The following is a 24,953-nucleotide window of genomic DNA, read 5'->3' on the forward strand; positions in this document are numbered from 1 at the left end:
CCCACAGAGTGTGGCTGGGAGTCGAGGATACGTGGCCTGCACTGAGCAACTGCCCAGCAAGTGTTCGCGGGCCCTGGTGTAGGCGCCTCGCACAGGCTCCTGTCCTGGCCCCTCTGCGTCCCTCTCATCCCAGCCCGTGTCCTTTAGATTGGAGAAGCTCATCCCACTGCCTTCCCAGGCCGCCAGCCGTTCTGATGCCTGTTTTTGCCCTGAAGTTGGGGAATGCCTCTTCCTGAAACACCCACCTGCCCCTTCCTGCAGGGCTCCTCGTGTAACTGAAGGGCTCTGTATGCTGGGGCCGGCCCAGAGGCTAGAGAACAGGGGCCCTGTTGTCTGTCCTGAACCTGCTGGCATCAGAGAGGCCAGGGAGACAATGGCAGTCACGCACTGTCCAAGTGGGAAGGGCCTTCAGTGATAAGGCCCAGCATCCCGGAGGCCAGGTAACAGCAGTGACGATGACATCACCCACAGAGGACACTGTCTGAGCACCTTCCATGTGCCGGGAGCCCTTCTCTCTCATTTCATCCTCACCACAGCTGTCCAAGGTGGGGACATGATTCTCTCCATTTATAGAGAAGGAAACTGAGGCCCACAGAGGGGAAGCCACATCCCAGGGTCAACCAGCCATTGAGGGGCCAGGCCAGAACTCCAAGCCTGCCTCCAGAGTCACGCTGTTCAGAGCCCTCGACCCCCAACACTGCCAAGATCAACAAAACGTGCATCCCCCGCCAACGAGCTTGTCCCACCGTAGGTGTTCTTGAGGCCAACAGGGAGGGCACCACAGGCTTTCTTTTTTTTAAAAGATTTTTTTTTTTTATTATTTCCTTTTTCTCCCCAAAGCCCCCCGGTACATAGTTGTATATTCTTCGTTGTGGGTTCTTCTAGTTGTGGCATGTGGGACGCTGCCTCAGCGTGGTCTGATGAGCAGTGCCATGTCCGCGCCCAGGATTCGAACCAACGAAACACTGGGCCGCCTGCAGCGGAGCGCACAAACTTAACCACTCGGCCACGGGGCCAGCCCCACCACAGGCTTTCTTATTCCTGAAGCCCAGGGAGGTGGCTGAGACCCTGGACATTATCCACATGTGGTCTGATGTGGCCCACACAGAGCTCAGACATGGCCCCGACTGGCTCAGAGGGGCCTGAATGACCCAGATGTGGCTTGGATGTCCAGCCCCCAAGGCTGCTGGGGGCAGAAAGACTCCTGAGCTGGGACAAGGATGCACTCCAGACTACAGGAGTCACAGGCAAGTATTTATTTTTCACAGAGAGGGGCAGTCTACAGAGTTGGCTCCCACACTCCCACTGGGACCCAGCCCGCCCTGGATGGCCACCGCCCAAGTCTTCACCGGGAGAGAGGAGAGCGGTCCGGGGTTCTACGAGGAGGCCGGGGTGACCACGAGGGCATCCTGGAATCGGAGGAGAGAAGTCAAATGGGGATTTTTCCTCCTGCCTTGTGGTTTATGCCCGTTGATCTTCCACAAGGTGACCGCCGGCACTGGGGGTCATGATCCTGAACTCCCGCAAACAGAACTCTGGGAAGGGTCAGAGGAGCAGGGTCTGCGTGTGAGCAGTGACTCTCTGCCCGGGTCGGGCCACAGGCAGAGCGCCTGCACGCAGAGAGCGGGATTGTGCAGGGCTGTTGTCCCCAAGCCCGGCTGACCCCCAAACTCCTCGAGAAGTTGTGTAGAATGCAGACTCCTGGGGATCCACTGGGACCCAGCAGCTAAAATGTTGACAACGGTCTGCCAGATCCAAAGAGTGAAATGATACCTTCCCAACACAAACTGCACATGATGGATTTTGTTACGCAAGTTGATTTTAAAAAGAGAAAAGTTGTGAAATGCCCCCCAAGGAGAGCTACAAGAAATGAACCAAGCTCCAGCCATCCAGTTTTGTGGACGCCACTTGTCCATCCAACAGGAATCCAGTGCAGTACGAATCTGAGATAAACTGCTTATGTTATAATGGGACTATTGTAATGTCGTCCACTAGTGCGTGAGCTGTGTTTTTGGACATCTGCTGGGTTTTATGGATGAGGAAACTGGGCTCAGAGAGGCCAAAGGATCAGCCTGAGCTCCATGGCTAGAGAGAGGCAACGCTGGGATTTGAACCGGCCCTCTCGTCCCTGAGTCTGGACTCTCGGCCTCTGTACCATACACAGTACCGTTCTCATTATTCTCCATCACAGCCAGCTGAATGATGGACACGGTTTTTGAGGGTGGGCAGCTGATAATAAGTCAAATGTAAATTTGCCTTTGAAGATGGTTAACAAAGCTTCCTAATCTCCCCAGAAATGTGACCCCATTGAGGGCATTTTTTTTCTTTTGAGGAAGATAAGCCCTGAGCTAACATCTGCTACCAATCCTCCTGTTTTTGCTGAGGAAGACTGGCCCTGAGCTAACATCCGTGCCCATCTTCCTCTACTTTATATGTGGGATGCCTGCCGCAGCATGGCTGCCAAGCGGGACTCTGTCCGCATAGGATCTGAACAGGTGAACCCTGGGATTCCTCAGTGGAATGTGCAAACTTAACCACTGTGCCATGGGGCTGGCCCCATTGGGGGCATTTTTGAGACTTCCTTTCGTCTGTGGATTTCTCCAGAACTAAACAGCTCAGGGATTCAGTGGTACCAATCCACAGCTTTGGGGAAATCAGGAGTAATGAGAGTCAAAGGTTTGGTCCCAAGTCCTCCTTGGCCTTGGGTTGGACACCTTGACCATGGAAGGGTGGGCAGTCACCTGTGGATTTTCGTAATTGTTGATGAATACAAACTCCAAGAGGGCCGGGGTTTGGTCTGTTTTGTTCGCTGCTGTGATCAGTGCCTGGCACACAGTAGGTGCTTAGTAAATACCTGCTGGCTGGCTGACTGAGATGGCCCATCTCACCATCATTGGCTCTTGCAGAGGTTGGGGCTCAAAGCAGGGGGTTCTCAGGACAGGTACTGGGTGCCAGTCCCACTCTGCCACCTACTGGGAGTGTGACCTTGGAGATGGACTTGCCATCCTTGAGCCCCGGTTTGCCCGTCTGTAAAATGGGGATTGTAACGGGATCCACCGCATAGGGCGGGTGTGAAGACTGTGCGAGATGCTGCCTATACCCCAGTGCCTGGTACAAAGTTACGGGCTGTTAATATTATTCATGATAATACTTTGGGGTAGGGGTGATGCTGCTACAGCTCCCCTCCCAGCAGCTGCCACGGAGAGTCATTTGCTCAGCAAGCATTTATTGAGCATCGACTGCATGCCAGGCCTTACTGAATGAATGAACAAATGAATGAATGACAGATAGGGTGAAAAAGCTGGAGGTGTATTGACCCCAGGCCAGGATGGTCGCTCTCTTACACTTCCAGATGAGGAATTGAGACCCTGAGAGAAGAAGGGACTTGCCCAAGGTCCCCCAGGAGTGACCAGTGGAGCCAGGATAGGAACACAGGCCCCACCTCCCAGCCCAGGGCTCTCCCAGCGACTGTGCCCTTCCTGGGGCAGGACATGGCTCTACTCACGTTGGTCAGAGAACATGAGGCTGCCTCGAATCCCAAGGCCTTCACCATTGACACTGGGATCCTGGAACTTAATTTGCCTGAAATAACAAATGTGGTCAGACACTGGTGGCCGGCGGTGGCATTGGGCAGCCGCGGGCAGGCTCACAGTTCCGAGAGGAGGCTTGGGACCTGGCACGCCTGATTCAGACCATGCCTTCTGCCTCTGCTCACACATTCTCTGGCCCCAGCATCCCTCAGCCTCATCTCCCCACCCTTTGCCTCCAGCACTGGCTTCTGGCTGACTCCTCACATCCTCTCACGCTTCTGCTCCAGAGCCGTCAGGAGCTCCCATTATCCACAGCAGAGGGATCTATGTTTTGACATCTCCAACTCAAATCAAATAAAGAAATGAAAAAGGCAGGGTTGGCCTAGGTTCCCAGTTCTCCCCACCCCATGACTGGGGGCTTGATGAGAGTAATCCCACCTTTTCTCTTGGCTTCTACCCTAGTGACACAGATAACAATGCCAACATCAGCTGTGGCTAAGAAACGTTGAGCACCGACTGCCTGGCACCCCTTTCTGCTCCCTGAAAAGTCATCTTCTTTATGCCTCTGAGGAAGATACTCTTATTTCCCATTTTACAGATGGAGCAAGCAAGGCTCAGGATGACAGGGCCACTTGTCCAAGGCCAGGCAGCCAGCAGGAGGGGCGTCAGGACTTGAACCCAGGTCAACCTGAGGCACACAGAGTGTGCCGTGGTTGGCTCTTGACACTCTGTCTTCTCCTACTGTTGGCCTGTGAGGCCAGGCATTGCCTGATGATCGCGGCATGCCTGGGCTCCGCCATGAGTAAAGGAGTGGGGCTGGGGTGTTGCAGATGGGAGAGGTCATTTCCAGTTGGGTGACTGGGAAGGCTTCCTGGAGGAGATGGGATTTGAACTAGGCTTTGAGGCTGGATAGAAACGAATGCAAGGGGCCCCACATGGAGAGGAGGGCAGCAGAAGGAAAGCATTGCCCGTGAAGCCCTGGGGAGCGTGGGGTCGGATGGTAAAGGACGCACCGTTTTCATTCGGCAGCAGGGCGGAGGTGAGCATCTCAGCGGTGATGTCTTTCAGAAGTTCAGGCTGTGAGAGAAAGAGCACCATCACCCTGACTGAATCTGGAGTCCTCCCAGCCATTCCATCTCGAGGGCACTTGGGGGAAGATGCTGGGTCCCAGGTCCCCTGCTGGTCAGAGCTGCGAGGGCTTCCAGGGGACTGGACAGGCTGAGGGCGGCACAAATTCAGCGGGCCCTGGGCCTGGGGGTGGGGGCTTGGGGTGCATTAGAGGGTTGCCCCCACTGCCCCACACTCAGTGGCTCCACTGCTCTGCTCTGTTCTGATCCAGTGCTCTGTTAGGCACTCAGTGAACGCCTGAGCCAGGAGGCTGGACTTTTTGGCTGATAATGGGGAAGCCAGCAAGCCCATCACGGGGCTGCCTGTGGGGGCCTCATTCAAAGCAGGTCCTGAGCAATATATCTTTTTGAAATGGCCCATCCTGGGCTATCCTCCGTGTCTCCAGGGACCATCTGTTAATACTCACGTCGAACAGGCCAATGCCGGAGTTCATCAGGTGGATTCGATTGGCGCTGCAACAGAAGACGCCCATGAGAATGGCCCCTCAGAGCCCATTTGTTTATTCAGTCCACAACTATGATTTGGGCACCTACTGCCCCAGGCACAGTGCAGGCTCTGGAAATATGGCCGTGGACCAAATAAAATCTTTGCCTCATGGAGCTTACAATGTAGTGGGGTGGCAGGGCAGAGAGAGGAAACAAATAGTAGCTAAAAGAGCAGAAAAATCACCCCCGGGAGTGAGGACCAAGGTGAATTGGGGAGCTCAGGCTTCTTCTAAGGGGGCACCTTGTTCCCAGCTCAACTATTTGCTGCCAGGTAGGAATGCAGGCCCACGGTGGCTAGATATTCTGATTTTCATAAGTTGTCTACTAGCTTATATTAAAAAAACCTAACCCTATGCGGGCTGATGAAAACATATCTGCGGGCTCGATTGGTCCCAGGAGGCTCCAGTTCGCAGCCCCTGAACTCCCTCTGGGGCGGCAGGGGGAGAGTGGGGCAGGGGAGAAGGTGGGCAGGCAGCTGGAGCCCTGCGCTGCTGGCCTGGGCTCCATGGGGCCTCAGTGTCCGGGCGTGACTGTAGCTGCCTCTATCTTGGAGGCATCCAGAATGGGCGCCCAAGTCCAAGAAGATGGTGCTGGGCAGGCCGTTCCCATGGTCGGGGTCAGCCTGCCCCATGGCTGCTGCAAGGCCGCCTCCCTTTTCTTCCCTTTCTCTCATTCAGTGCCCGACAGCGGGACAGTCCAGGAGGGGCCGCCTCCCTGCCCGTCCTGGAGCAGCCTTCACTGGAGGCCCACAGCCCAGAGGCTCGAAGCACCGGGCGTTTAAAGAAAAGCAATGGTCGTGAGGCAAGACTCGTTTTCATCCCCAGAATCTTCATAATGATTCACATGTTTACCTGATTTCATTAAGGTTGAGCGTAAGTTGGTCACCTTTGGTGTAAAACTGCGCTTCCGAGCTGGCTTCCTGCAACAAGAGAAGCCCAGGCCCCTTTCTTTTAAGAATATGCTGCAAGAGTGGGGTGTGGGGTTCTGCAAGGAGGCTCTGGGGTCAAGTTGACACGTCTGAATCTCAGCTACTGGCTCTGTGCCCTTGGGAAAGGGCTGGACCTCTCTGGGCCTCACTCTCTCATCTGTTAAATGGGACAGTACCTCCACCCTCTCCCCATTGACAGATGACCGCATAGGACTGTTGTGAGGAATGAGGATGAAGATGATGACGACAGCAGGCAATATGCATGGAGCCCTCACTGTGTGTTGGGCAGGGTTTTAAGAGCTTTATATGGTCATCTCCTTTGATCCTCACAACCCTATGCAGTGGCTCCTATTATTACCCCATTGTAGAGGTGGGGAAACTGAGGGACAAAGATCAGTAAGCCTCTAGTAAATGTTAACCATTATTATCATGGGAAAGGTCAGAAGCTGAGCCAGGTCTCAAATGCGGGTGCCAAAGATAGACATCAACTTGGCCTGGGGCTGCGGTGAGCCTGAGGGCAGAGGGCCAGGCTCCAGCTCCAGGCCAGCTGCACGCAGAGAACAAAATTGTTGTGCAGGCTGCCCTGGGTGGCCTTTTGAAAAGAGCCTGCCGTTGGCCACAGAAGGGCCAGGTCACCAGGGAGTGGGGCTGGCCCGGCAGTCCACTCCCACTGCTGGTCCGGCGATAGGAGTATCCTTCAAAGCAGGAAGCCAGGGCATCAAGCATCCTGTAGTCTGAAATTGTGTGTGGACAAACCGCACAGCTGTACATGGTAACCCTGCTGTAAGGAGAGTGTCAACATGAGCCTCCTTCTGCCCACCAGGTGCCACCCAGACTCCTTGGTTAGGCACAGTTCTGGCACCCAGCCATGAACCCTCCCTCGTCTCTCTCTACCCTTCGCTCTCAGTAGTGGATACAGTGGGTGCCCCGCTCAGACCCCCTCCATAGGATGGGGCATCCATTGCTCAGCTGCTGAGTGCTGCTGCTAACAGCTCACTGCTGTTCCTTCCCTCACTACATGGAGCTGCCCTTCTGGGAGGTCAAGTTCCTCCTACCCTGGGGCCGTTGGTGGCCAATGACTGACTCAGAAGGTGGGTACACAAGGCCCGGCTAATAAGTCACAGAGTCAGAGTCGGGCCCCCAAAGCTCCTGATTCTTGGTTGAGAGCTCCCCCACTCCCTCTCTGCTGGGTGACAAGAGAGGTGGAAACATTTAGCAAAGCAAGAGGGCTGGACAGGAGCAGTGGACAGGAGGCTCCCCAGGATGCTCCTGACATCTCAGACGACTGAACTCACGATGCCCAGGGTGAAGAAGGGGCGGCGGACTTCACTGGTGGCAAACACTTCCAGCACAATCAACTGGGCCACCTTGGCTCTGCCCTGGTCCAGAAGGAGCTCTGGGGTCTCCTGAGTTACGATCTTCACGATCTGTGTGGGTCCAAGCTGATCTGCAGCCTGGAAGGACATCACACCCATCTGTGGCCTCCCACATGCCTCACCGTGGCTCACAGGCCCTGGGGGGCCCGACCTGCGCCCACCTTCCTGGGCTTCCTGCTACTTCTCTGCTCTCCAGCCAGACTGTCCTTCTCTCAGATCCTGGAAGGGATTGTTGCTGTCCCCTTCTGTCTGGAATACCCTTCCCTCCAGGGAGGCCCTCTCTAGTCTTCCAGACTGTGTCAGGCGCCCCAGTAACGCTCTCATAACCCATAGAAGATGCCCTGTTTTCACTACACTTGCAACTGAACTATTATCTGTGTGATTATTTGATTCGGGTCAAACTGTTCTGTTAGAGTGAAATCTCCGTGAGGACAAGGACCTGGTCTGTCAAAGTCACCAGTACTGGAAGGAAGGAGAGTGGGCCTACATGTATTTTATTCCCTAGAGGCCAGTGGAGAGACCCCAGCAAACGCCCATCAAGCTGCGGATGGGAACAGACCTACCTTTTCATTGATCACCTTAATGCTCGACTTTAGCCGGAGGGCCAGCTCAGGAAGCTGCGGATGAGAGGAGGCCAGAGCAGGTCAGCGGGCAGAGAGGCGAGACACACCTCCAGCAGCCCCACTGCTGGGAGCCCTGGAAAAGCTGGGTGGGCCTGGTGGTCCAGGCCACCTGTCTGTCACTGGTGGAAAACAGCCCTGTGTCAGCTGCTGTGGGGCATGGGGTCCCCGCTGGCCTGGAATTTCACTGTGGATTGGTGGTGGTTGGGGTCTGTGGGCAGCTTTCTGCTCACAGAGGACGTAGAGAAGTGACCCAGATCTTACTGTGCTCATGAAGGTGGTTGCTGGTGACCACTCCTCCTTTCTCATCACCCCAGCCCCCTACCCTGAGTTCTAATCCTCAAGAGCTTGCTCACCTGTTGTCTATCAGTTGACCTGAAGTCCTGATGCCCTCACATAACTTTGGGCCAACCCTTCCCTCTCTGTGCCTCAGTTTCCTCATCAGTCACCCTGGAGGAGTGGCACACTCTGGTTGACATGAGGTACTGCCTGCTGTGCTGTGTTGATAAGGATTCTAAGGCTGTGCTGGCATCTAGGCTCTGTGGAAAGGAGGGCCCTGATCGATTAGCGATGTCTGCCATGGGCCCCATAGTGAAGGGCAGGGGCACAACTGCCATGCCTGGACCACTCAGTATCTGACTCCTTTGGCTTGAGAGGACTGTACTTGATAGAGAAAGCAGGTGTATCAGGTTCCAGGGGGCAGAACTGGGATGGGGGATGGATGTCCCCCAGGGAAATTTTCAGCTTTAGATGTCTATGTCAGAGGCAAGGTCTGTTAGAGGAGGGGGTGAGCTCTCCATTACTGGAGGTGTTTAAACTGAGCCTGACAGGGGATTCCTGCTCAGGGGCTTAGGGGGTTCCTGTGCCCTGACTGATTCAGGATATTCCCATGATACAGCAGAGGTGGCCCCATCCTCTGTCCATGCTGAGGCTTACCACATAGTCCAACAGGACCATGAGTTCTTCTGGAGGGACCAAGGTAGCGACTGCAGCATTCACCACATCTTGCCTTATGGTGAGGCTGAAAGGTTCACCTTCCAGGGTGGGCATCGTCAGGGAGACTGCAGACTCATTGAACCACTTGGTCACTTTTCCCTGTGAGTCCGACAACTCGGCCTGAGGAGACACAGAGCAGAGAGTTGGCTGGGAACTTTAACTCCACAACTTACCCAGTAACAACCTAGAAGGAAAAGACACCATTCAGTCTGTTTCCCTTTTTGCATTTGCTGCCAGGAAGCTTAGCCTGGAATTCAATGCCTTGCCATAGGTGATGAGTTATCTCAGGTGCCAAGCAACATCTACTCCACCTGACCCCTCAGATAACCTCTGACTTTTTTAAGCCTAGATGTCTTATTTGGCATTTAGATTTCAACTTAGATACTGCACAAACCCTTTGGATGAAGGGAAAATTCAAACTTGCAACAAAATGGATGGAAGTGTTTGATGCTGCAGTTTTCCAAAGGGTCCACGGAAGCTGGTCTGGGATTCTCGCTGCCCAGGTTGGCCTGGTCCCTCAGGGAGGCCAGCTCCAGTGAGGGTGCAGCCCCACAGTTTGCAGGGAGCTGAGTTACCAGGCTCCTGTGCAGTCTCATTTCATCCTCTCCTTGGTCACTATTATTATCTACATTTTACAGATGAGGAAACTGAGGCTCAGAAAGGTGATGAAAGTTTCCCAAAGCCACACAGCGAGGGAGCTGTGGAGCTGGGAGAGAGCTTAGGTCTGCGTGATCCACAATGTCTTGAGTGATCTGTCTCGATCCTGGGCTCTTGGTTCAAGGTGACCAGATATTTGGGGATTGGCAGGGGCTCGCCCAGGAGAAAGACCAAGAGCCCAGAGCACACACTCCGGCCCCTGCCTGGGAAAATCAGGGTGGGGGACAGATCATCGGGGTCGAGATCTGTGTGTGGCCCTTGGATTCTACCTGCTGGCTTCCTCCGTCAGAATGGTTTACACGGCACACGTTCAGCCTGTGAGATTTTCTAAATCAGCCTGTGTGTCCTTACTGTGACTGGCGTTTTCGCCCCTGAAACAGACCCATGGCGCCTGACCCTTGGTGGTCAGAGAAGGGCACTGAGGTCCCCACTTTACCCTCGAGGTCCCATGACACTCACCTGCAGGTGGAGCTGGATGACGTCATGCTTGATGGCAGGAGACAGAAGGTCAAACTGCAAGTGGCCAGAGCTGAGGGAAATGGGCACTGCTCGGGACAGGAGAAAGTTCCATTAGGGGGGAGGGCACTGTCAGACAGGGCGGTTTGGGGGCTGCTTTCGACTGGGCTGCATCATTGCCCCGGGGGTGGGGGGTAAGTAGGGAGACGCAGGGGGAATGATGACACCGATGATGATCACGATGACATTCATGGAGCAGATGCGGAGCGCCAGGTACCGGGCTGAAGCTCTACACGTGTTAGCTGGTAACCCTCACAGTAACCTCAGGAGGTGGGTCTCATCATTACCCCCATTTCACAGATGCGGAAACCGAGGCTCAGGAAACTGAAATGACTTGCTCCACATCACAGTGTGAAAGGATCTTAACCTCGTCGGTCCTACGCCGAAGTCCTGGTTTGGAACAAAATTGACCTATTGCTTATAACTCTCCGCCTCCCCCATCAGACTGATTTGCACCCCTACCCGGGCGGGGTCTGGGTCTGTCCATCACATCCCTTGAGGTGGCCTTGGCATTCCCTCCTCAGGCTCCAGGTGGTGGCAGCATCTCATCTGCCCTGCTGTTCTGCGGGAAACCCGGAGGTCCGCTGAGGGGCCCATGGCCCCCAACACCATCCCTCCCTCCCCAGACTTCCCGCCCTGCACCTGGGGGACAGAGGAGCCAGATAGACTTCCGTTTGACCCCAGTGGCCTTGGCTAGTCTCTTCTCGCCCCTGAAACTGTTTCCTCACCTTACAATGGGGGTAAAATAATAAAACCCGCCTCAGGTTGTGCAGGACTGGTGCCCAGTAAAGCGGCTCAGATCGGAATGACACCAGACTTGGAACTTGAAGAGTTGAGTTTAAGCTTTCTCCTGTCACTAATTTCCTCTGTGAACCTGGACAAATGACTTAATTTCTCTGAGCCTCCATTTCCTTCTCTGTGAAGTGGGTCGTGATCACGAGCTCATGGAGCTGTCTGCAGAGTCAGCCAGTGTCCATGAAATACCCAGCCCAGCGGGGCTCCGCGGGGGCTCCATGCATATCGATTCCGTCTCCTCTCCCCCTCCTCTCCGTCGCCCTTTACATGAGCTTCTTCAGATCCCAAGAGGAGACGGTAGAATTGTCTTCTTCACACCAATTCTCTCTGAGGAGTCTGAGCGCGGCAGAATTCCGAGGTGGGGGCAGAAGCCTGCGTCGTCCCATCTCTGCTACTCTTGGGGAGGGAGAAGTGACCTCCTTCCTGAGCACACATCTTGTCTCTTCCCTGGTTCCTTCTTCTCTAACAGGTTACAGTGGTGGCTGTATCATTCACTCATTCACTCATTCATTCATTTATCCACTCAGCACACATTTGTAAGCACTTCTCCATGCCCGGCAGAGCACCTGCTGTGTGCCTGGAACTTTCCCGTAATCTTTTCATCCTCGCTAACAATCTTGTGAGGTAGGGAGTTTAGGCCCATTTTACGGATGAGGGAACTGAGGATAAGGAAGTGGAGCTGGCTTTCCCAAAGTCACGGACAGCGTCGATGGCAGAGTTTGCATTTGAGCTTGGGTTCAGCTGCTGCCCCCGCTGGCTCACATAGAAACCTGCACATAGTAGGCACTCATGAAGCCACAGTCGTGAATTCCTGTCTGCTCCTCCAACCTGCTGCTCAGGCCTGCCTGGGGAGGCCCGCCCTGGGCAGAGGCAGGGCCGGGGGGCCGGCTCAGCAGCAATGTAAAAGAGGTGGGAGAGACTGGTGCACTCACCCCTCACCAGGCGCAGGAGGTCCTCACGCATGTCCTCAAAGGCTGCCTCGATCACGGGACACAGCTGCAACAGCACAAACGCAGGGCCTCCATCAGCGAGGGGCCAGAACACAGCCCCACAGTGACCCGTGCCCAGCCTACCAGGCCTGAGTCCCACCATTGTGCCCATGGCCAGCCAAGTTTTCATCCTTGGGGTTGAGGAGTCAGTGGTTCGTCCACTCCTCCAGAGCCATCCCTGCTGCTCAGAGCCCACCCTGGCCCCCAGTGTCACCTGGGACTTTTTGCAATGGTTTGTCCCTTGCCCTATGTCCAGGGTGTGCCCGGCTCGCCAGCTGCCCTCGACATCAGACTCCTTGTCTTGTTCATGAGATCCCATGTTTTCTCATGAAAGGAAAATGGAGAATTCATCCCTTCATTCACTTACTCATTCAACAAATCGTTACTGAGTTCTTTCTGCATGTTAGACTCTAGCACAGAGGCCAGAAGACACACCCGGCCAGACTCACGGACTATCTCTTTGTGCCCATTGAGGGTTTCGAGCCCCAACACGTCCCTTTGCCCACTGAACTCTTCTCCCCTCAAAACTGCCAGCAGTTCTCAGCAGGGGAGGGTTTTGCTCCCCAGGAGACATTTGGAAGTTTCTGGAGACAGAACTAAAAGTTGTCACAACTGGAGGGAGAGGGTGTGTTACTGGCATCTGGTGGGGAGAGGCCAGGGATGCTGCTAAACATCCCACAACGCACAGGACAGCACCCCCCAACAAAGAATTATCCCGCCCAAATGTCAGCAGTGCCGAGGGTGAGAAACGCTGGCCTAACCTAACTCTGGTCGCACCTGTTCTGCTTAAGGAGGGGCTTGCACATTTGACTCACTTGCCCTTGGGGCCCAAAGGCCTCATCCTCTGGTCTAGGCAGCCCATTTTCCAGGGCAGTGCTCTGAGACTTTGTCATTTTGTCTTGGGTACAATTTCCCTAGTGGAAGAACTTCTGGAAGAACTTACTCTCAAGAAAGGACAATGCCCTTTGAGAAATGTTAACTTTTTCTCTGAAAACCCGTTCCCTGCTCCAGGCTGCTCTGCCACCCAGAACCCAGGGAGGGTGGAGGAGTTGGGCTCAGAGGCTCCCAGCATCCACTGCTGAGGGACCGTCTGTTCCCCGTGGGAAAGTTGTCCCTGGCCATCTCAGCACCTTCTCCCACAATTCCCTGTCCCTCACTTGCACCAGTGGATCTCAGCTCTCCTACACATTAGGATCTCCAGGGAGCTAGAATCCTGCGGGACACTAGGGCCTCACCCAGACCACTTACACAGGCGTCTCTGGGGTGTAGCCCAGATATCTGCGTTTTTAAAAGCCTTCCCAGGAGGTTCTGATGTGCACCTGGAGTTGGGACCCACATATTTGCACTGAAAGGGCCTTCGGCATTTTCTAGATGGGCTCCTGCCAGATTTAAACATGGGGTGCCTGTTCCCTTCATGCCAGATGAAATATTCATATGACCGTCATATCAAATCCAGTGAATCATGCTGGGAAACCATGATCATTAATGGAATGCCAGTTTTCTCATGTTGTTCAATATATTTGGCTTTTCACCCTTGAAAACAGATATTAGGTAAAGAACATTTTATAATCCCAAGTTCTTGCCATCTTTTCTAGTAGGAAATACATTTTTAGCTATTAAAGTATGATGCCAGTTAAACTATAATTTTGCTGGAGGCTGGGAAAAAATTTCCTGCTGGGCCCTACTTTAAGAATCTCCCACCGTTAAATAGAAAAAGTGATTTGTTAAAAGGAAAAATACCTCACATAACAGAAGTCCAATTTTACAAAGTTACTTACTTTCAGATGCTATTATAAAGGCTCTCTAGAATGGCTTAGTAACGTATTAAACATGCTACAGTTATGACAATATTATGACTGTCGTACAATGGCATAGAAACTAGATATGACTTAAGGAATACCCAATAGTATTGATCCCAAGTGCAGCCACGTAAAAGTCTGCGTGCTTGTGGATGGGGATTGGAAGGCAAAATGCAAAAGGGAAAACAGCAGCCAAGTTACAGTGGAAGAATTCCACGTACTTTCCCCCCAAAGTTGTTTTAGTTATCACATTGTCTTTTCAATTCAAAATAGTCTTAGTGTAATAAACTTATGAATTATCTTAGGAGGTGTTTTGAACCCCAGGAGGCCCACTGCTGTGACTACATCTTGGAATTTACAGTGGGAAGCAATGGTCAAAGTGGGTGAATCCAACTTAAAGAGTTTTAGTTCACCTGTGACATAGAAGGGCCTTGTGAAGTGAGACTGATTTGTGTTTACTGACTCAGAAAAATAAACCCAGCAGGACTTGGTGGGCGACAGACCCCTGAAGACCACAGATTGGTGCGAGACACTGACTGGTATTCTCGAGCCAGCTTGTACCAGTTTGCAAGGGCTAATGGCTACCTTTTGGGGGAATTTCTGAGCTGTGTGCTAAATCCAGACATTACTAAAAATTAAATTATGTAAACTTACAACTAAATTAATTATGCTAAAAGTAGAGTTAATGAAAACTCAAAACTTATTGGTTCCTAATTTTTGTTACATTTTCCTATTATCTATTGCTCTTGAGGATATTTATGTCTATCGCATCTGTATGGTGGAAGTACCATAAAGTAGCATGCTGCTATGCACTTCTTCCCAACTCTGCGCAATGGCATCATGCTAGTAGCTTGAACTGGCTGTGGAGGTTTATACCAGAGAAATCCTCAAATGCTACAATCAGGGCTCCCTGCCCTCCAGTGTCAGCTGTTAACAATTTGTCAGCACATCACTGATCAAGGTCTCCTGGTGGACTTCTGGCAGCTCCGTTACCTGGACCTCAATGATCCATTGCTGAAAGAATGATCCAGGCGCAGAAGTCCCCCCTCCAGGAGACACAGGTCCCTAAGCACCAGCTTGCAGTTCCACCCCAGCCCCGTGGGGGGAGCAATCTTTGCAGGCCAGAGGGGCCCTGACTCCACTCACCTGGCTTTTCACCAGCGTGGGCAGGGTTGGCAGCAGGAAGCTCATGACCTTGTCGGCTAAGGAGTTGACCAGGAAGGAGAAGCTTCCGGAGGGGAGAAGGGGAGAGAGATTAGGAAGGGTCAGAGATGGTCACCTCTCCCCCGTTTCACAGAAAGGGAGACAGAGTCCAGGGCAGGAAGGAACCTGCCCAAGGTCACACAACCTGTCAGAGACGGGCTGGGAGTAGAGTCTACACCCTGGGCCAGGTGTAGACGGTGGCAGCGTTCTCAGGGAGCAGGGGCTGGGCGATGTCTCTAGAAGTTTGTGCCCCACACTGGGATGCTGGCAGCGGTGTTCTCCCCATGCTCCTGCTAAGGAGGAGGGGAAAGCACCTGCCGTGTGCCCCACCTGTGCTGAGTGCTTCACGGCTGTGGTCTGATCTGATCCTCTGCCTCTGCTCTGGACGGGGAGGCACAGGGAGGCGGCTTGCCTGGCGTCAACCAGGCAGGACATGAAGGAGATGCGTCTGCCTGACCCCTAGGCATGTTTTTCCCCATGGACCCACCCAAGCTGGCCTGCGGTGCTTTGAGGGGCCCTAGGAAGCCCCTCCTCACGTCCTCTCCACGTTTAAATGTTTGCCCCACTTCCCTGCATGATGCCTGAAGTCCCACCATTATGACTTTCATCCTTGATGTCTTGAACTTTCTTTGGCATCACACATTCCCTGGAAGGAGCCCCAGATCAAGAGTCGGGAGGCCCTTTCTTTCTCCAGTGTTCTTCATCTGTAAAATGGGTATGGCCACCACCTGGCTTCCCTCCCAGGCGTGGAGGGAGCCCGGCGGGAGGTGCTGGCACTCACCGACGGAGCAGGCTGAGGCGCAGGCTCCCCTGACTGTTGGAGCAGTTGCGGAGGACGAGAGTGCCGCCCCTCTCGCTGGTCTCCACTCGGATGATGGCCTGGGCCTCCGTCTCCATGTGCATCTCCACAATACTCTTGACCAGGGGCCTGGGGGTGGAGGTGCCCGATGCTGTGAGCACCATCCCAGCGCCAGGCTGGAGCAAAGCTGGTGTCCATCTCTGTCTTCCGGCTCTCTCACCGCCCTTCTCAAGCTCCTTTGCTGGGTTCTCCTCATCTCCCCAATTTTTTTTTATCCCAGGCTCAGTTTGTGATTCCTCTCCTGGTTTAAATCCTCTGCATTTTCCAACAGATTCCAAACTTATACCCTACTCCTTACTCAGGCGTCTCAAATTTAACGCGTACAAAACGGAACCGCGATCCTTCCCAAACTGCTCCTCTCACGGCCTTCCCCATCTTGGTAGCTGGCCACTCCGTCCTGCCAGCTGCACAGGCAAAAGCCTTGGAGTCAGCCTTGGCTCCCCAGTCTTTCTCTCTCTCCCCCCTCATTCAATCATCTTGAATCCTGTTGTCTTTACCTACCTCCAAACCAGAAGCTGACCACTTCTCACCGCCTTCCTGCCCCCAAACCCTGGGCCGACCTGTCACTGTCTCCCCCTGAATTATTGCGGTGGTCTCTGGATGGCCTCCCTGCCTCCACTCTTGCCCCGTACACAGCAGCCAGATGGATTCTTTAAAAATGTTACATCATGTCATGTCCTTCCTCTACTGAGAACCCTCCATGACTCCCATCCTACTTGGTAAAACCACTCCTCACCTTGGCCCACAAGGCCCTGTAAGATCTGGCCCTGGCTGCCTGCTGGCTTCACCTCCCACTTCTCTCCCCCTCCCCCCTGCTTTGCCATTCTTTGAACAAGGCAAGCTGACTCATGCCTCAGGGCCTTTGCACTTGCTCTTCCCTCTGCTTGGAACTCTCTTTTCCAGATACCTCCATGGAGGAAAGGGAGGAATGAGTGGATGAACCTACCAGGCCCGCTGTGCCTGACCAAGGGGACACTCACATGTTAAATCCAGCTGCCATGTCTAGGGGGACCTTGACCACCAGCTCCTGGCCATCGGCTGAAGGTTGTATCTGCAGCTGGAGGATGTTGGCTGAGGTGACTTTCAGCCTGGATGGGATGCAGAGAGATGAGATTCACGCCTCACGCTCAATTATCACCCCCAAACCTGCTCTCCTTCATCTTTCCTGTCTGCCTGGTGCCCAGTCAGTAGCTGGACCCAAGTCCTGTCCACTGACTCCTCCCCAGCATGGTCTTTCCATCCCTCCCCTCCACTCCTGCTCAAAGCACCCCTTGGCTCCCTCCACCCTACTTAGGAGAGGAATCCCTGCTCCTTGGGCTGACCTGTAAGACCCTCTGGGATCTGGCCCTGCTGACCTCTCAGTCCTCACCTTGGGGTTTGAGCTCCAGCCATCTGACCAACTCTCCCCCTCTCCCTTTGCCCAGGCTGGTCCCTCTGCCTGGAGCGCCATTGTCTTCTTGTCTCCTGGTGAGCATGGAGTCATTGGCTCACCTGTGACCTCCGTCCACTAGGAAGTGTCACCTTATCCCTTCACCCTCCCACCCCAGGCGACCCTCATCTGGGGTCCACCATTAGGGTTCCTGTGTCAGTCTCTAATGGTTTGTTAACTCCTCTGGGAGCTTCTCAGGGAGGGACTTCGTTGCTCCGTTCCTCACGGTCAGGCACAGGGCTGACACTAGTTGATGCTTGTGGACTGATCGATTGAGCAGGCAAAGCGTGTCCTGGGCAGGGGTGTGGGGAAGGAGCCAGCTCCCAACGTGGTTCCGCTCCACCTACCAGATGATATACTTCATGAGGAAGGTCACCAGGCTGCCTAGAATGGGGTTGCCCCCGGCCGGCTTCTCCCGCATGGTGCTGAGCAGCGGCAGCCGCCAGAGGATGTCGACAGCATCATGGTCCTTCAGCTTCTGTGTCAGCTCTGGAGGCAGAGCCCAGGGATTAGGGCCCAGCAGGTGGGGCAGGAAGGATGGCTTGGCAGGGGCTCAGGCTGGGAGGGGGCATCACTCAGGGCTACTCAGACTTGGGCAGAAGGCGAGGGTATGGATGGCTCCATCCTGACCATCTCCACTGTGTACCTGTGGCCTCTAGGATGATGGCCCAGATGGGTCATTTTCACGTGAGGACTGAGGCTGGGGCACTGGGGGGACCGTTCACACCCCTGAGCATTGTGAGCATCGGGCTGGCTCATTGGCCAGTACACCCGGGACACGGACCTGCATCCCTCCCACCTGCCAGCGGCAAACACTTCCGGAGTCAAGAGGTGGAGGATCCATGAAGCCCTTTTGGGGACCATTTTGCCACCAAAACACACTTGCTAACAATACTCTGCATCCACATCCTATGGGCCCGTTGGCCAAAGAGCCTCAGGTGCTGAGCAGAGAGAGGTCGAAATAGGAGCCCTGGGGTCTGATCCCTTCGGGGCTTTTCCCCTGGCAGCCAGACCCCATTTGGCTTGTGTGCAAAGCAGGTCAGAAGCCTGGAGAGGTGATGCTCCGAAACAGCCTTCAGCCACTGACTGATGGGAACTGGTCATAAACACCCAGCTCTCCGAGCTCTCTGGCAGGATGACTCAGATGTGTGTGCCCCGCTGTGCCCAGAGTCCCTGTGTGTTTTTACCTCTCAGCAACAAAGCCACACTTTTTGCCTGCCTCGTGACAATGACACTGGGCCCTGTCAATAGTCCTCCTTGGCCAGCTGGCACAGTGTTAAGCTGTGTCACTAGAGGCTCTGGAAGGACAGGAAGGAGGAAGGAGCTTGCCCTCCTGGCCCTGGGTGCTCCTGTCCCCAGGCTGCTGTGGTGTCACTGCCCAGGGCTGTGTGCTCTGCAGCTCTCCTGAGGGCAGCTTGTGACTCCTGCGGGCACCCAGCTCCCCCAGACAGCTTCACAGAGAGCTTCCCAGGGAGCCGACGGCAGCCCCTTTCCTCGGGGCAGCTTCCCAGAGAAGCCTGTCAGCGCCCTGGTAGGCAGTTTGCCCGCTAGCCTCAGCCCGCCCCCTGTGGGCCAGCTCTGACCTGGGACGGCTCAGGACGTTTCTCCACCAGCCAGTGGGCTTCAACCACACTCTCCCCCTGAGGCTGGGGAGGGTTCTGCCCTCCAGCTTTCTTCTGTCCTTGGATTAGACCCCATCCCCCATCCCTAGGGTATCCTTTGGAATTCTCTTTTTTCCTTCTCAGCCAATTCCCCATTACTCCATCCCCTGCTCATAATTCTTTGTACAAACTTATCTGTTGGGCTTACTGTGTGGTTCCTGCCTCCTGACGACCCCAACTCACTCATCGCCCAGACTTCCAGCTCCTGGTGGCACCTGGCTTGCTCTCACCTGCCTTGCTTCCCACTCTCCTGCAGGGTTTCCTGGAGTCACTTCCTAAGCCACCCCCTTGTCCACAGCTCCTCGACGCAGATTCTGCTGCTGGGGAAACCTAACCCATGGCTGCTCATCTCCAGGCTGCTTCTGGCTGAAGTTCCCTGTGCTTGTGATTCACAGCGTGGGCCCAGGGCACCCCTGCCTCTCTGCTCCCGGTCCCTGCTCAGGGATCCCTCCTCTGGGGGCAGCGCCTGTGTGGCCCTACAGGACCGGGCCCTGCCCCTGCCCATCCAGCCCAGGCCTGGCCCACTGCATGCAGAGGGCTGGTCTCTGAGTGCTTTACATGGACCTCCAGGGCCGACTGATTGTCATCCTCCTGGGGGACAACGTTCTGGAGCAGAGGTTCTCAGCTGAGGCGATTCCATGCCCTAGGAGACATTTGACAACCTCTGGAGACATTTCTGGTGCTCACAACTGGGCAAAGAATGGTGCTAAACATCCTAGAAGGCACAGGACAGCCCCCGCCCACTGCAGAGCTATTTGACCCACAGGGTCAGAACCGCTGGGGTCAAGAAGCCCAGCCTTAGAGTTCACAAAAGCTTTTGTCACTTCCTATCCTATTGGACGATCCCAACAACCAGTGATGCAGCCCCTCTTATTTGTTTCCAGAGGAGGAAACCGAGGTTCGGGGAGTTGCCCAGGGCCACAGAGCTGGAGGGCGGCAGAGCTGCGCCTGAGCTGCAGGCCACCAGAGTCCTAGCTGAGGGTCTGCGCTCCGGGACTGCTTGCACACTGGGTCCCCCTCTGAGGGGGTGTGCTGGCGGTGGGCTTAGAGGACAGCAGTAGGGGGACAGCTGCACCGTCGCACGCAGCACCACACATCCCTTCTGCAGGCCACGGAAGCTCACAGTGGCTGGGTTTGGAATCATGGATTTTAAGAAGGGATCTTGGAATTGTGGACTCTTGAGACCATAGACACCCCCAACCTTTATAACTCATCCACTCGAGTCTCACTGTGGACCTGGGAACCCAGCTGTGCCTTGCATACCTCCAGTGATGGGGAACTCCCTCCTTCCTTTGGAGGGCTGCTCCACCTGCCCCTTGCCTTATGGTGCTGAGGACTGGGTGACCAAGACTTACTTCCTTCAATGACTTCTGGGCTGAGGCTGAGAACCGCAGCAGGGCTGAGGGTGGCTCGGACCAAGGTGGCTGCCAGCAAACCACAGAGGGCGAAGGTCCACGGACCGGCCATCTTCCTGGGGTCAGTAGTAGCAGGTGGCAGGCATCGGAACCTGGGGTGAGCACAGAGGGCCCTGTTGGACAGCACAGAGGCCAAGGGCAGGCCCACCACGCCTGGTGACGTGGGGCACGGAGTCCAGGAGAGGCTGTCTGTTGAAGTGGTTAGGAGAATGGGCTCTGGAGCCCAACTCTTTGGGTCTGTGTCCTGCCTCTGCTGCCAGGTGCTCTTTGTGTGGCCTTAAACAATCAGCTTAACCTCTCTGTGCCTCAGTTTTCTCATCTGGCAAGTGGGCATAATGAAGTAGTGCCCTTCGTCATGGCGTTTGGACGTAAACCCTTCCTGGCCCAACCTCGGCCAACCTCACCTCCTGCTTATTCCCCTCTTGCTCTCTGAAGTCCCCGTCATTCCGACCTGCCTGAGGTTTCCAGAACACACATGTTCCCTCCTGTGTCTGTGCCTTTGTGCCTGCTCTTCCTGCTTCCTGTAATGCTTTTCCCCTTTCTTATCTGCCTGCTGAACTCCTATTCGCCCTCAGGACTCTGCCCATGTGTCCCTTCTCTGAAAGCTCTCCCTCTCCTTCCGCCTGAGACCCTGGACGGCACTTGGAGAGATGTTGCCCTGGGCTGGGGGTGTGCCCAGGACAGGAAGTTTGGTGGCAGGAGGGAAATGAGAATTCAGGTGTAGGACGGCTGTTTGCTTAATCTGCAATCCTAAGAGGGCTGAAGAGGGAGCAGGCGGCTGTCTGGAGGCAGGGAGAGAAAGGTAGAGAGAGGGAGAGGCCTGGGCATCTCCTGGGAGGGGAGCTGGGCTGTTCTGGCCCCTGGCTGCTCTGTCCCCTCCACGGGGCGGAGCGGCAGCAACTGCAACCTGGTCCTGAGCTTCCAGCTTGCGCCCTGGCTCTGCCTCCAAGCCCCCATGGGAGCTCTGCCCTCTGTGGACTGTCCTGCTTGGGGGAGGGAAGATGCTGACTTGCTCGGCTCCCACGTGGTTCTTGTTGCTAAAGACGACGTGGTGTCCCGATGACACATGTCTCCGTGAGCTGGAGCAGTGGGGGCCCTGTGAGACACCTGCATAATGACTCCACAGTGGCCTCCTGACCAGGCCTTGAACTCCAGAAGGGCGGGTGGGTCCACTTGCCCCCACTGTGTCGCCAGCTCCCGGCATGGGGCCTGGTACACAGTGGATGTTTAATAAACGAATGGTTGCTGAATGACTGAACGGCCTCAGGAGCCCTGAAAAAGGGGGATCTGAGTCTGCTACATGGGGGAGGTCTGGGTCGTGGGGACCCTGTCAAGTCACAGGACCCCCATCCCTGAGTGTCAGGAGGCCTGAGGGTGCAGGAGAAACATAGTGGGCCTGGGAGTCAGACAGACTCGAGTGGAGGCCTCTACCACTTGCTGTGTGATCTCAGACAAGTAACTTACTCTCTCTGAGTCTCAGTTTCTCAGCTTTAAAATAAGGAGTAGTAATAACACTTACATCACAGGGCTGTTCGAGGATTAAGTGAGACAGTCCGTTTGTGGCCCAGCGATCCGCAAGCGCTCAATGACTATCAGCTGGTATTACAATTACGGTAGCTCTTACTGCTGATGCTGGGCCAGAAGGAACCACCTTGCAGTCAAAGCTGGAGAAAGAACTGACGCCCGGCACTCGGCTCTTTTGTCCTGGGAGCCCCCGCCCCCACTCCATAGTCTTTTTCTTTCAAGCACCATGACCCTCTTTTCCCTCCGTTACCTTCACCCACCACTCTGTCCTCTGCTCAGAGGTGCTCAGGGAACCAGGAGGACAGTGGCGTTCCCTCCTGTGGGAAGGCATCTCCTCCCCGAGTCCAAGCACCGTGCACACACCCACCACATGGGACCTCACCTCCTGGCCTTTGCTTATGCTGTTCCCTATGCATGGGATGCCTTTCTCTCTTCCTTTGTCCAGCCAACTCTTACTCAGCTTCTCAAAAGATATGTCGCTTCCTCCAGGAAGCCTCCTCTGACTGCCCTCCACCACCATGACCCTGGGCTTTCCTTGAGCACAGCATGTGCCACATTGGCCCACATGGGGAGTTCCTCCAGGGCCACGACTATCTGATGCTTGTCCCCAGAGTCACCCGAGCACAGGTCTGGCGCAGGGCAGTTGGCGAGTGCAGAGTGGGATCTTGTCATCGAGATGAGGTCAGAGAAAGACTCAACTGGTCTGAGTCCTTCATTACCACCCTTTGGTCTTGTGGGCGAGGGAGCTGGGCACCTCTCTACCCGCCGGCTCTGACCCTCAAGAGGGTCGTAGTGGACCCAGGGACCTCACCCTGGGGCCAAGCCTCCCTCCTGCTCCTGACGGGACGCCAGCAGGTGTCTCCAGCCCAGAAGCTCCCTGGAGACTAGGCCTCAGCCCCTTCCCCGCGCTTTCACCTGGACACGCTGGAGTCCTCGGCCGCTCCTCTCCCACCTGGACAGCGGGTCTGGAAGTCGTCTTATGTCCTGCACACGCTGACCAGGCAGCCACCCTCTGCACTTGGGCTGAGGTCTCCAAGGTAAATATTTGTGGCTTCCAGTGAACCACAGCCCTGTCCGGAGGCAGCCTTGGGGCTCCAGCTTCCTGAGGTTGGAGAAAGGAGGGTCTGGCTGACTTGAGAGGTGGGCGGGGTGTGGGGCATGTGTCAGGGCAGCTGGACCAGGTACGGTGAGGCCTGTACAAGGGGCTCCCTGCCTTCTGGACAGTCATTCCCAAGGGGACAACGATGAGAACAGTAGCAGTGACGATGCGTTAACGCCTAGGATGTGGCAGGTGCTACCCCAGGCTTTACATCAGTCCTGTTGGTGGAGCCTCGTTCTCACCAGGGTCAGCGCTGTTATCCCAGCTTTGCGGGAGGAACTAGCCTCACACAGTCAGCCAGCGGCAGAGCCAGGATTCAAACAAGACCTCTGACTTCAAAACCCATCTAGGGGTGACTCCACAGCTTGCTGGACACAGGGGGCTTCTGGGGACAGACTGGGTTCAAGTCCTTGCTCCACCATGTCCATGCTGTGTGACTTGGGGCACGTTCCCTAACCTCTCTGAGTCTCAGTTTTTCATCTGTGAAATGGGAATGATGGTTGCACCTACCTCCCGTGGTGCTGAGAGGAACATGGTGGATATGGCTTAGAGCATGGGTCTTGGCACAAAGTAAGTACTGGAAAACGTGAGCAGTTGTTGCTGTTACTGCATATAATAGGACAAGCCTTTGTTGAGAGGTTATCATCATAGGTTAGTCCAAATGATTAACTTGGGGGAAGGCAAGAATTGCCTGCCCACCCCTTATTCCTAAATACATCCAAGGACTTAGGAATGCACATCTCTAGGAATTAATTCACTGAAGAGAATAGGTTTGAATCCCATTTTTGCCACTTCTTTGCTGTGTAACTGTGGGCAAGATAATTCACCTCTCTGGGCCTTCAGTGTCCTCATCTGTAAAATGGGGATAATAGTGCCCCCCAGCCCCAGGCTGCTGAGGTGCTCACAGCACTTAGCACAAGCTTTTCTTCGTTCATTCGGCAGCGACTAGCACCTGCTTTGCCTTTCCTGCGTCTTCAGGAATCCTGGTGACGATTTGTGGAGTGGATGAATAAGGAGGCAGGACCGTGATCAAGGGGACAAATGAACAGCCCCACAGGGTCCCTGTCACCCACTACCTGGTGCAGGACTGGGCTCACTTAATCCGCACCCTCCCCAGAGGCTGGTCTGCAGCCCTGGGTTTACTGAGGGCACCTGAGGTTCAGAGAGGTGAGTGACTCGCTCCAGGTCCTGCAGCCAGGTGTGCCAGAGCTGGACTTGAGCCCACCTGTCTAGTCCTGACCACGTGCCCTTTACCACCATGCTGTCCTTCCCCTGCGACTCTGGGTTAACATTGATGGTGTGATCCAATGTGGCCTTTCGGCACAGTCTGGGGAATCGTCCTTGTAGCCCCACTCAGTCTAGAAGCCAGGACTGTGGCTCAGACCTGGGAGGGCCACTGCTGAATCCTGTCTCCATGTGCAGGGGGACAAGTGGGGGCGGTGAGTGCCACGAGGCCACACAGTGTGTGGCGGGGCCCTGGCTGGTCTCTCCTTCCTGGAGTTGTCAAGGGACTAAGGCAAGAGCATCTGCCACTCTGCCGCGTTTGTGAATGCGCCAAAGGCCCGGAACACCGAAACACCGATGCTTCGGGGGCCAGGGAGGCCTCCAGGAGGGACCCTGCCAGTCCTCTGGGCACCTCTCCAGAGAGACGAACGTCCCCTCCTGGGCTCTCCAGCTGGCCGTGCCTGCCACCCGTGGACAATGCCTCTCTGTACGATGCCTCCGCCCAGCGCCAGGGCCTGGACCCGCATCAGCTCCTGCTTCCTCCCTCTCGGCCCCGGCACACTCGCCAGGGCAGCAAGCATGACTGCGCCTCTGTGGCCCAGCAGGCCGTGGAGCCGTGTTTCACGGGAGCCCTGCCTCACGGGAGCCCTGCCCTCAATGCCGCTCGGCCACTCAGGCTGCTCAGGGCCTCTGTGTCCTGGCCTGGCCCCTCTGGCTCCC

The 24,953-nt window shown here is 55.2% G+C and overlaps 1 protein-coding gene across 5 annotated transcripts; it reads right to left on the minus strand.

Moving 5' to 3' along the window:
* Positions 1-1,241: 1,241 nt before the first annotated feature.
* Positions 1,242-22,982, minus strand: LOC124234484 (BPI fold-containing family B member 1-like). 5 transcript variants are annotated; one of them, XM_046651827.1, is made up of 16 exons: positions 22,826-22,982; positions 20,327-20,478; positions 17,658-17,799; positions 16,862-16,969; positions 15,804-15,950; positions 14,966-15,047; positions 11,964-12,027; positions 10,180-10,265; positions 9,004-9,183; positions 8,011-8,064; positions 7,367-7,525; positions 5,995-6,062; positions 5,065-5,110; positions 4,544-4,607; positions 3,506-3,582; positions 1,242-1,409 (listed from the first exon to the last, which is right to left on the minus strand). In XM_046651827.1, the coding sequence occupies exons 2-16, from the start codon at positions 20,436-20,438 to the stop codon at positions 1,377-1,379; spliced, it is 1,422 nt and encodes a 473-aa protein (XP_046507783.1). In that variant the 5' UTR covers positions 20,439-20,478; positions 22,826-22,982; the 3' UTR covers positions 1,242-1,376. The 5 variants fall into 5 exon arrangements, with proteins under 5 accessions (XP_046507783.1, XP_046507784.1, XP_046507782.1 ...); XM_046651828.1 differs by lacking the exon at positions 22,826-22,982 and adding an exon at positions 22,722-22,816; XM_046651826.1 differs by lacking the exon at positions 22,826-22,982 and adding an exon at positions 20,862-20,991.
* Positions 22,983-24,953: the final 1,971 nt, after the last annotated feature.

The sequence above is a fragment of the Equus quagga genome, unplaced genomic scaffold (genome assembly GCF_021613505.1).
Source record: "Equus quagga isolate Etosha38 unplaced genomic scaffold, UCLA_HA_Equagga_1.0 80794_RagTag, whole genome shotgun sequence".
NCBI classification, from domain to species: Eukaryota; Metazoa; Chordata; class Mammalia; order Perissodactyla; family Equidae; genus Equus; species Equus quagga.

What these genes read in the sequence shown, in the direction of transcription:
- LOC124234484 (XM_046651825.1), bottom strand. Translation starts at nt 20,831, where the DNA reads ATGACGGGGACTTCAGAGAGCAAGAGGGGAATAAGCAGGAG. An exon ending in CCCAGAAGTCATTGAAGGAA is followed by an intron (nt 17,800 to 20,326) that starts GTAAGTCTTGGT and finishes CTCTGCCTCCAG; the next exon opens with AGCTGACACAGAAGCTGAAG. An exon ending in CCTGCTGCCGAATGAAAACG is followed by an intron (nt 3,583 to 4,543) that starts GTGCGTCCTTTA and finishes TTGTTATTTCAG; the next exon opens with GCAAATTAAGTTCCAGGATC.